The 12,258-nt window shown below is 35.3% G+C and overlaps 1 protein-coding gene across 24 annotated transcripts in view; it reads left to right on the top strand.

Annotated features, from left to right (window-relative positions):
• Positions 1–12,258, top strand: part of Pcm1 (pericentriolar material 1) — a 92,668-nt gene that overhangs the window by 56,499 nt on the left and 23,911 nt on the right. For 10 of the 24 annotated variants that reach the window (XM_085680228.2, XM_085680222.2, XM_085680225.2 and 7 more), the window contains 4 exons: positions 5,579–5,743; positions 8,782–8,844; positions 11,573–11,745; positions 12,070–12,201. In XM_085680228.2, coding sequence (XP_085536354.2) covers positions 5,579–5,743; positions 8,782–8,844; positions 11,573–11,745; positions 12,070–12,201 — 533 coding nt within the window. The remainder of the gene's footprint in view (positions 1–5,578; positions 5,744–8,781; positions 8,845–11,572; positions 11,746–12,069; positions 12,202–12,258) is intronic. The other 14 variants (XM_085680229.2, XM_048441696.3, XM_085680224.2 and 11 more) reach the window with 3 other exon arrangements.

Raw genomic sequence — 12,258 nt, 5'->3', positions numbered from 1 at the left:
TCTTTTTAATAAACAAGCAAACAAAAAACAGATCTATATTATTGTGAAACAATTTTACTTCTTTTAAATTATAATTTGTCTTCTTTCTTGAGAATTTCATGTTCTGTAAAATGAAATAACATACCCAACCCCATTTTTCTCATCCAGCTGTGCACATATTCCCCAACATGTCACCTTCTCAGTTTTTTGTCTTTTTTTTCTTTGAAGGTCTAAAATTTTTATGTACAAAGAATTGCATGATCTCTTTCACTGAGATGGCCTTGAATAATCCATTCAAGAAAGGTTGTTTAGTCCAACTTTATGAAACCTGTGTCCTTTGCAAACAGATGGAAACATTGCCAAAACTTGTTCAGTTTATATTTCTCCATCAGACCGTAGTTGTTTCAGTAGGCTTGAAAATAAATAAGAACCCTGGCCGAACTTCTGCGGGCGACTCTAGTAGAGCTGCTTGTGACTCATCTTGCCTTCAGGTGACCAATGAGAAAAAAAGATGTCTTTTTTGATAACCCACTAAGTCCAATTAGTGCTGTGCATACATGTGGGGTTATCCACTGGAGCACAGGAAGTGTTACCGTGAAAACACCTTCAGTTTTCTGATTCTTTCTCCCCCAGCAGCTATCAAATGCCAATCACTCCAAATTAAGGAACGAGGCCTAAAGAGCATCTCCCCCATTTGTCTACGCCAGGGTTTGACTGGCTTGATCTTGTGCAGGGTAACTATAGCTACTGTGGATTTCTGAGTTCTGTAATCATGTCATATCTAGAAGACAGCATTTTACTGCACTTTTCTCCGTCCTCTGGCTCTTACATTCTTGCTACCTTCTCTTCCAAGACATACCTGGAAACTTGGTACTTAGGGGATACTGTTGATAGAGATGTCCTATTGAGGACTATGTGCTCAGTTTCTTCTCAGCAGTTTGACTAGTTTTGCATCTTTGCAATGGTTGCTGTCCACTGGGGAAAAAAAAGAAGAAGCCTTTCGGACCAAGGCTTAGAGCATCCCTCATCTATGGATATAAACAGATATTTCAAAGGCAATTTTACAACGGCCATTTAGAAAAGTAATAGCAGATTCAGTTGTAAGGCCTAAGACCTCCCCAGTACCAGGCATGAAATTCCCTCCTTTGGTGCAGGGCTCAAATCCTGTCAGTATTGCACCAGTGGGCCCATCTTGTTACTCCATTTGTTGTGATCATGCAGGATCCAGCACTGGGTAAGACCTTTGGTGTCTTTTCTCTCTCAGCACCTTTCATAACTGGCATTATGAAAGCTAACCAATAGAAAGGAAGTTTCCTATTGGTTTGAGATTGATATCTCTATGGCATACAATAATAGTGTGTTGTTTCTTTAGCAATAGGGTCTTATCCATGGAGTTACGGTGGATGTCTTAGGGTTTCTTTTTCTGTGATAAAAGACCAAAAGCAACTTGGGGAGGGAAAGCTTTGAGTCCTTAGTTGTAAGCCATCATGAAGGAAAGTTAGGGCAGAAACCTGGAGTTAGAAACTAAAGCAAAAGCTATGGAGGAGTGATGCTTACTGACTTGCTCCTCCTGGCTTGCACAGCCTGTTTTCTTCTTCCAGGACCACCTGCCCAATGTTGACATCACCCACAGTGGGCTGATTCTTCCTACATAATCATTAAGGGAATGCCCAAGAGACTTACCTATAGGCCAGTTCAGAATCCCACTTCCCAGTATCCTGTGGTGTTTTGTATACCGTTGGACTCTCCCTGACCAATAACTTGTAGGGAGGTATCTCCTGCCTTTCATTGCAACTTGCATATAATAATTTATCTCCTCTGGGAGCTATTTTGTCCACCAATGCAGAATAATTTCATGCAAACATTTCTTTTTGTTTTTGAAATTAACTTACTGACATGGTTTCCTTTGTTTTGATTAATTCACGATCTCTATCCCCTCTTCTACGCTATCCCCAGCCTCCATTCTTGGTTAGTCCTTTATTCTCCCCACCTCCAGTATACCCTTCCTTCTTTCATAGCACATGTATTCCACTATCACTCCAGTTATATTTTGCAAATGGATTTTGAGATAGTAGGCTTCCGTAGAGCTTTCCATACTCCATCCTTTGGATTAGCATACCCATTAACAGTTTATAAGAGGTCCCCTGTCACAGCATCTTCACCAATATTTGTTGTCATTTGTATTGCTGATTATGGCTATTCTGTCAACGTCATATAAATATGGCTAAGCTTTTTTATGTTAGGGCAAAGATTGTTATTCTGACCTTTGTACTGTCATCCCTCTTATGCCATTTTAAAGATACCTGCCCAAATAATACATTCACATTTGTTCAACTGGCATTCACTGCCATTGTTGAAGCACCATTTATAGCAGAATCAAACAGTATAACACTAAAGTTGATAATGTATGACAGAAAAAAATTGGTCAACTAAACTCTTGCTATTTAGAATATAAGCCATTGATAAGGAGCATTGACATCTATAAACTTATTAGAAATGCACAGACTGTTGAAGCCCACCTATACTAATAAAATCAGTATACATTGTACCAAGATTCAAGAACAACACTGGAACAAAATGAAGGAGGGCACAGCTTCATCTTTAGCCATTTTATAGTCCACTGATGTCCTGCAGGAGTGAGACAGAAAATTCTCATGTTTCATTAGAATTTGTGAGGGTGTAAGCATGCATCTTTTTTTTTCTTGACAGCCTCCCAGAGAGAGAGGGAAGTGAGAAATGGCCACATAGCATCCCTGTGTTCCAGGAAACTGATAAACAGTGGGTTAGCTCTTCCTTCAGTGACTGTTTGGATATGTTCAGGGCCTCCAGAATACCATGGCTGATGCATTTCCCATCTGTAAAGGCATAAGTAGAAGTGCCATTATAGGTGTTTCGGTCATGTTGAGTAAAACAGACCCAGACATAAGAGAGTTGTGGTCAGAAATTAGAGATAAGAACCTCGAAGTATCGTGTGTTACTCATGCTTTCTTTCACGATACTGTCTTGTCTCACTTGGCCAGTGTTAATATGAAGTAGTAACATTACTAATTCTGCTGTTTCCCTTGAAGAAACTTAACCTGTTTGCTGACATCTATAATTGAAGTTACTTAAGAGGCTGAAGAATTGCAAGTTTGAAGCCAACTTGGCTCATTATGAGATACTGTCTCAGTAACAAAACAACAACCCCCAAATGCCCTCACTCCTTAGTTACACATTCGTACCGTAACTTAGAAATTCAGATCTTCTTTCCTTTCAGATAGGAAAGATGGCAGGCATATCAGGGAAAGATGCTTGCCACTAAGCTTAGTGATCTAAGTTCCATCCCTGAGATCCCCATTGTGGAAGGAGAGATTCCCCAAAGTTGGTCTAGACCTCTACATGCTGACTTAGCTAAACATATACATAATAAATAAAATTTAAAATATAATATAAAAATTAAAAAGAAAGCTAGCCCTTACCTTTAATAATTTTAATTTGGGTCTTTAATCATGTTCTGGAACTGGCTTTTGTAGACCAGGCTGGGCTTGAACTCACAGAGATCTGCCTGTCTCTGCCTCCCGAGTGCTGGGATTAAAGGTGTGCATCACCATTGCCCAGCCCGACGACTTTCTTCTTAAAGCTGTCTGGATCTGTGTCCAATTTATTAAAACAAAGCAAGCAAACAAAATAAGAGGTGCAAGTTACAGTGGACTGGGACTGCAATTTAAGGATTCTGTATTCAGCTAAGAGAGCAGGCTTTGTCTGAAGCAAACCATGGAAACAACATTTTACTCATAATAGATGAACTTTGTGTAAAGACAGACAAGAAGACCGTACAGTAGGTAGGCATGGTTGCATACACTTGCAACCACAGTACTGTAGAGGTGAGTCAAGAAGATTGCTGTGAATCTGATGAGTATGTGAGCTATAAAGTGATACCAGATCATGTCACAAAGAACCAAAAATAGACAGACATGGAGAAAGGATAAAAACATATAGATACTTTGTGATGTTTTTTGTTTTGGATTTGTTTTTTGAGATAAGATTTCTTTGTGTGTTTCTGGAATTCAATATGTAGACCAGGCTAGCCTGTAGTAATTCAGAGATCTTCCTGCCTCAGCCTCCCAAGTGCTGTGTTAAAAGGCATGTACCACCACTACTCAGCTGTGAGGTATACCTACAAACACATATACACAGACTAATCTCAGTATATAATTGAAAGGTAAAGTGGCTGATGCAGGAGGGTTGCTACAAGTTCAAGGGCAGGTTAAGCTATTAGAACAAGACCATCTATCAAAATAAAAAATTAATAAAGTATTAGCAACTGCTAATATATCAAAAGAATATTACACAATTGACTGTTAAATTTACTTCAGAAACACTCTCATGATTTGTTGCCAGGAAAAAAGTCATATCCATAGTGGTAGGTTAGATTTGAAGTCATTCCTAATGAAACAAAAGAAAGCAAAAATAGTAGAGAATAATAAAGCCATTAACCAGTGTCTCTTGTAGTGTAGAATGGAAATACTTCACAGACATATAGGAAACTAAAGAGGGACCGTCTCTACTACTAACCTGTTTATCTGGTTATCTTTATTTGGAAACTTAGGACCAGGAATAATTGGAATGACTATTAGTAAGGAGAAATACTTGTTTCTGTTAGTTTCAGTTTTTGTTCTTTTATTTTGTTTTTGGTGTACTAGACAAAACCCAAATATACTGGAAGAAATTAATGTTAAGATAAACTGATGAAGTAGTTGGGGACTGAGTAAGTGAACAAACATTTAGTAACAAGAAAAATAGTAGATTTCTAAAAAGCTATATATTTTGGGTAATATAAAAAGATTATAAAATGTAGCTCCTTCCAAGATGGAAATGTATAAAATTAAATACAAGTCTTCTTCAAATTAAGTGCATTTAATTTTAGTCTATTTTGCATTGCCTTGGGTTGTTTTTGAAACTTAACCACAAAAAGGCCTCAGCATACATAGAAGAATAAATATCTAAAAGTAATCAAGGAAAGAAGCTAAATCTGGCTTGCTTTACAAAACATACTGCATCATTTCTGTGACCAAAAGAATAAAAATGATCTGAGAATAGACTAAAACTGTGTCAAAAATAAGACAGAGTGAAATGTGAGGGTTAATATATTGATCAGCATATATTTCAATTCAGTGAGAAAAGGATAGATACAACTATCTATCTATGGAGAAGGAAAGAAATTGAGTTGTGACACATAACACAATGAATGTGAAGTTTAAAAACCTTAGGAAGAAAATTTAGTAGTGTTTCTGTTTTGTGTTTCCTAACATTGAAAGCATGTTAACTTGAAGTCCAGTAGAGAATTCAGATCTCATAAGATTTCCCATAGCTTTACTTTCAGTTGAAGTGTTACAATACAAATCAAAAGATGTAATTGGACTGTTAGAATTGATTCTTCTTACTCTACCCTTCTGAAGGTTATTTCGAAGGTATTCAAAGACATTACTTTGTATTCTGTTTATGTCAGACTGCTATACCGCTCTAAATCGAGCGACTCATACTGTTTTACTGTGGAAACCAGTTCCCTTCCAGGGATGTTAGCTGCAACTGATAACAGCTGTCACTTTTTTTACCCGAGGGTATGAAAGTGCCAGTGTGTCTAGCACATGTGAACCTTGCAAAAGTAGGAACAGACATTCAGCCCAGACTGAAGAGCCTGTTAAAGCAAAATTATTCAGCAGAAAGAATCATGAACAGCTGGAAAAAATAATAAAATATAGTAGGTCTGCAGAAATATCTTCAGGTATGTTCCTTTTTTTCATTTATTTTAATCCAAGGAATTCATCTTAAATTTGAAAAGCTACACTAAAGCAAGTTTTAACAGTAGGCTTTCACAGAGTTTTTTATTTGAAATGTTTTAATCATAGAGAAATGTAAACTGGAACTGTTTTTTGTTGCTTTGATCTCTTTATTATATCTACACATTTAAATTCTTCTAAAACAAATAATTGATAATATATATGGAATTCCTAGTTGAAAATTTGAAACTCTTACCTAAATAGGATTTGATATGAAATCTCATTACTTCCCTTCTTAAAACATTTGCTGCAACATGCCTGTGCTAAAGTGTGCATCCTTTTGTATAACAAATGGAGCCTCTGCCTTAAACTTTTTTTAGTGGTACTGAATCAGAGCATTCCCATGCTGCCATGTTATTTTTCAGCTTACCAGCCATCAGCTGTTATCTTTCCCATATCACATCCATCTCCTTTTTGCCTGTTTTTTTTTTGTTTTTGTTTTGTTGTTGTTTATGTTCCTTTCATTCTTTTGTTGTTGTTTTGATTTGTTTTTGTTTTTTCAAGACAGGGTTTCTCTGTAGCTTTGGAGCCTGTCCTGGAACTAGCTCTTGTAGACCAGGCTGGCCTCCAACTCACAGAAATCTGCCTGCCTCTGCCTCCTGAGCCACCACTGCCCAGCTACTTTCATTCTTAAGTGAAATTTTAATTCTGGAATCTTGTGTCTGAATCTAAGGTTGACCAGCTTTCCCTTTCATTTCCATTCTTGCTTGTTATTTTCCATTATCTGAGTCACAATTTAATATTAAATTATTTTAAATTTTTGTGTACTTTGATAACAACTACTGTTTATATTTTTACACTAAATGTTGGTATAATACGTGATAGGTGGTATGCTTTTAGTAAGTGTTCATTGACTAGAGTCAATCACTGTTACCATTTTACTTTAAGTCAGAGTCAGAGCCCTCCCCAACAAAGTCAGCCAGGGTATCTGGAAGGGGGTGCTAAGGCTAAAGAAATGTTGAGAGAAATTGAGGCAGAAAACATAAGATAGATTCGGGGGACTGCCAACTTACTCTGCACAGCCAGCCCCAAGTTTATTTCAGAGCCTGCTTATACACAAAAGCAGAACAAAGCACAGCACAGCACAGCACAGTTGATATCTAACCACAAGACCATTCCTTGAACAAGCAGTTTCTTCTATCTGAATGTTCCCTAAGGTTTGGCATCAGCAGTAATCTTTCTACTAGCTAGTATGTTCTTTTCTCATGGGCAAAATGCTCTTTCCCATGGGCTTAATCAGAGCTGTCTCACAGCATTTAAGGATACAGGAGCGAGCAGAACAGGCAAGCTTGAACTCTGAGTTTTGAGCTAGAATGGACTCCTGATGGAAACTGAGTCACTTGTGGGCTACTTCAAATCAGCACCTATATTTTACTGATTTTTTTTTTTTAAAGAATAGGTACGTCTCAAATACAGAGAGATTCATAGTCTTCATTTGTCTCTTTTGATGAAAAATGATGTCAGCTACCATTTTTGTCATACTTTATTATTTACAAATTTTTGTTTTATAAAAATTTTACCCATGCCATTTGAGCCTCATAATGTCATTACTTTATTTTCATTTTGCAGTTGTGGAATTACAGGGAAGATACCTGTTTTCTTCCAGCACTGTTAAAAGACTGTCAATATGAAATTAACTTTCTTATAAAATTTGGAAAACGATACCCTTAACTTAGTATCTATTTTTTGGAATTCACCCTAAGGGAGCAGAAGTGAGAAACCAAAATTGAGGGTTAAGTGTTGGCTCAACAGTCTAATTTCAGCTATGTATGAATAAAAATGTAAAGGAAAACAAGGATAGAAGAAATTGTGTCAAAATATTTGCAGTAGTTTATAAACTATAAGCTCATCTATGTTTACTAATAGTTGTTAGCTTTGTAATTAGAATAGAAACTTCACATGTGCTTGTATTTTGAAATAGCTTTCTCAAGCTTATATTGCTAGGAGTTAATAGCACTGAACTTTCAACTGTACAGGATTCTTTTGAAAAAAAAATTTTGTTGTACTGGGCCCAGCAAAATTTTTAAATTTTCATCTCTTTTCACTATTTTTTACCCAAAAGTGGTACTGTGAAAGAGTTGAGTGGGAGTTGAGAAAGGCCGCAAAATTGAATGACTTCATAAAAAATTTAGTATTATCACTTCCATTGAAAGTTAGTATTCCCAATTTTATTGTTATTTTTTAAAAAATTCAAGCATGGTGGCACATGGCGCTAATCCTAATACTCAAAGGTCAGAGACAGGCATATCTGTGTGAGTTGGTGGCCAGTTTCGTCCACATAATTGAGTTGTCTACCAGCCAGGGGAACATAGTAATAGCCTGTCTCAAAAAATTATTGAATTTTGGTGAATTAAATATTTTGAGTGTAAAAACATGCTAAATATGCTACTCCTTAATATTCTAAAATACATGTTTTTCATTTATTGTGACCCTGAGATTCCCTGCAGTGTTTATTGATGATGCTTATTGTGACTTTGCTAGCTAGAGTGCAACATTTATTGTTTTTATTGGATTATGGTTTCCTCTTCTCCCGCGGGAAAATAGGCTCCTCCCGAAATGACAGTACTTCACTATGACTGTCATTTAGTTTATAGCAGAGTTTCTTTACTGAGATTACTTCCATTTTTTAAATAAAAGAATTATGTCTATGGATGTTTTGTTTAGGTACCCCGTGAGGTCCTTGAGGAAGTGAGTAGAGAGCATCAGGTCCCTGGGACTGTAGTTTATAGGTGGTTGTGAGCCACGTTGTGAGTGTTGAGAATCGATCATGGGTCCTCTGAGAGGTCTAGTGCTTACTCTTAACCACTGCATCATCTCTCCTGCCCTTCTGACGAGACTGTTTGCAGATAAAGCATAAACTATTCCTTGCAATGACTTGTCATTACATTTTTAATTTATTTATTTTTTCAGTCACTTACTATAAAGGCTGTCTTTACAACACATAGACATTTTATGTTCCTCTTGTGTCTGTCCTTTCCTACAGCTTGTGCTAAAATACTAGACCAAGCTAGCAAATCTAACAGAAATGCTTGTGATGAAGCGCCAGGTAACACTCTTCTAATTTTGGTGTCCATGTTTGTTACCTTTCTGTTTTGATCCTAAAATTCATATGTTAGCCTGAATTTTTTGTTTGGTTGGTTTTGTTTTATTAGTCAGGGTCTCTGTACAGAGAGCCCTGGCTGTCCTGGAGCTTTCTGTGTAGACCAGGATGGCCTTGAACTTGAGAACCACCTCCCTCTGCTTCCTGTGTGCTGGAATTAAACGCATGTGCTACTAGACCCAACTTGTTTTGTTCTTTAGTTTTATGTGTTGTGTGTGGGTTCTTTGCCTACATGTATTACTGTGAGTTGAATGCCCGGCGCTGGACCTACAGATAGTTGCTAGCCACCATGTGGGCCCTGGGAACTGAGCCTGAGTCCTCCTAGGACAGCTAGTACTCTTAACTGTTGAGTCATCTTTCCAACCCTTGAATTTCTTTTCTTTTTTGGATTTAATTTAGTGTATGTATGTACTGAACTTATAGAGATAAGAAAGTCATATTCTACAGTCTTTTACGTATAATTTACTGTTGGGAAAACTGGGTACCTTTGTTGTTTTGTTAACGTGAAATCTAGCCAACACATCTGTAAAAGTGATAGAAACTGACTGTTTTTGTAATAGTGTTTGAAATTTGTTTGTTTCATGTATCTGAAATAGCAAAAAGCATTATTTTTTTGTAAGTAGATACAGCTGTTTTTATACCATAGCTATTTTTTTTGCTACCTGTCAATATCTGAAAAGAAAAATCAAAAAAAAATCAAACTATGATGGGCATAGACTAAAATTAATAAAGATCTTAGAAATTTAGAAATATTCCAAAATGTTAACTCCAAAATACATATTTGTATTAGATACAGTTTTATATGAATTAGAATTAAAAAGTATTTTACCCCCATTGCAGCAGTAATGAGAGAGATTTTTTATTTAATGTGATTCATATGGTTTACAATTTTAAAAACATTTTAGCTCCTCCTGTAGTAATATATGAATGGAAAGTAAAGTCCTATTTGAATCCTTAGGGGTTTCTAAAGAAAGTTAAACATAGGTGAGAGCATTGGCTGAGCTGTTAAAGGCTTAGTTCATAACCAAAATGTCAAGCAAAACAAGAATCCAGACCTGACAATTATACTGGATGTAAAGTAATAGAATCTGAATTAGGTTGGCAGTGATTAGGGAGTTTTTTAGCATTAATTTTAGTTAAGGGGGGAAGGCTGACATGAAATTTAAAACTTCTAATGGCATAAAATAAATGAAATGAAGGTTGTAATTAGGAATAATTTTGTTGTAGAATAATACTTTTTATCTTCTCAAACTATTAAGCCATTACTTTAAAGCTTTGAAAGAAACATTTTAAAAATTAAACTTTGATTATTTTGCCATATGTGGATTGAACATTTACGTAATAAGTAGTATCCTGGTCTGGATTTTCCTTCCTTGAAATGGAGATGTCTTGGTTTTCATTCCTATTTTAGTTAGTGTTACCTTTATTATGATACATCACATGTGGATATATTAAACTATGAAACTGTGAGAAGAACTTTAATCCATCACCTTTAAAAATGCACAACCATCTTAAAGAAAGATTGGCTAGTTTGCATGTCTTTTACGTTGTGGAAATGAACACTTACTCATGTAACGTAGCCAGTTAGTGCAGAGCTTATTGTTTTTCATTAGAATACATTATTTCTGCATTATCTTATCCCTGTCTGCAAAAATGATTATATATTCATGTTCTTTGCATGCTTTTTAAAAAGCAACATATATTGAAACTCAACTTTTTTTATTTTTCTTAGAATCATTATTTTTGAAGAAACGTATTTAACTAGATACTTGCAAGTTTTACTGTTGTTCTAGAAAGATTACCGAATTTTGCAGTTAGAAGAACCACTTGGGTGTGAGCTGTTTTTGTTTTTGTTTCTGTTACTAGAGAGAACACAAAATTTCTTATTTGTCTCCTGAAAAGAGTTTAAGGCTAAGCATATTATTCAGAGACCCTGAGACTGGTTTCCATCACTACAGACCCCTACCCCCCCCAAAAAAAGAGTATGGCTTTAAAAATGTTGTCATCAGTTTATGGGACAGTATTTTAGCTAAATAAGACAGTGATGTGAAGTGTCTATAAAACTAGCAACTGTAGTAGGGCACCTTCTGCTCTGATTTGAACCAGTTATGTAATTATGACATTGTAGTGAAATTGACCAGTTATGGCATAATTATACAGTGTCATGCTGTAATATTTTTTCTCAATATTAATAAGCAGATTTCCTATTTTTTAAATGAAGTTCGTATTACCAAAATAAACCAAAGTTATGTTAATCTAGCTTATTGCATTCAAGTGCTTATAGATTTCAGTGATTAGTCCCATGAAGTACATACAATTTTTCAAGTTGTTTTCAGCCAGTTTTTGGCTATGTAACCCAGGCGGCTAGTTTTAACTTGCAGCCCTTTCTTATGTTCCACAACCTGGGTAGGCTATACCTCATCTGGTCAATTTTTTATTGAGGTTAATTTAATATTAATTTTAATTCATAATTGATATTCTATGTGGCATCAGATATTGCTATTATTGAATTTAAATATTTTAATACATACTATTTATCTCGATATTTTAGGATTATTTTTTAAAGTCTAGAAATTGAATTATGTTCAATTAAAGCTTAGAAAATGATACAGATTAATAGAAGTTAATATGAAGGTATTATATTGTTGTTTTCTTGATCTTTTTTATCTTCCAGAAACTGGAAGTGATTTTTCCATGTTTGAAGCTTTACGGGATACTATTTATTCTGAAGTAGCTACATTAATTTCTCAAAATGAGTCTCGTCCACATTTTCTTATTGAACTTTTCCATGAGCTGCAACTGCTTAATACAGACTACTTGAGACAGAGGGCTTTATATGCATTGCAGGTATATGGTACCTCATATTCTATCAGTTTACTCCATGCTTATCCATGATAACTTTCTTAAGTGAGGCACATCCTTGCTCTCTATGCTGTTAGATTTGTTCTGTTTTTTTTTTTTGCACCATTTTATTTTAAACTTCTTATATCTTTACATGCATTTTCTGTGGTATATATATATATATATATATATATATCTTATTTAATCTATGAAAAATACTTTATTTTTTCTTCCATATCCCTTGAATTTTAAATTTGTAACATAAATTTGGAGTTAAACATATATATGTGTGTGTATGTTTTATATAAATGTGTTTATTTCCTTATTTAGGATATTGTTTCCAGACATATTTCTGAAAGTGATGAAAAAGAAGGAGAAAATGTAAAGTCCGTGAATTCTGGTACTTGGGTAGCATCAAACTCAGAACTTACTCCAAGTGAAAGCCTTGCTACTACTGATGATGTAAGCCAATATGATATGTTAAATGTGGACCTACTGTCAATGTATAATAAACAAAAG

Source organism: Myodes glareolus, chromosome 23, assembly GCF_982192425.1.
Source record: "Myodes glareolus chromosome 23, mMyoGla1.1, whole genome shotgun sequence".
NCBI lineage: Eukaryota > Metazoa > Chordata > Mammalia > Rodentia > Cricetidae > Myodes > Myodes glareolus.
The sequence above is the reverse complement of the archived record's forward strand: the minus strand, read 5'-3'. Positions and strand labels throughout refer to the sequence as shown.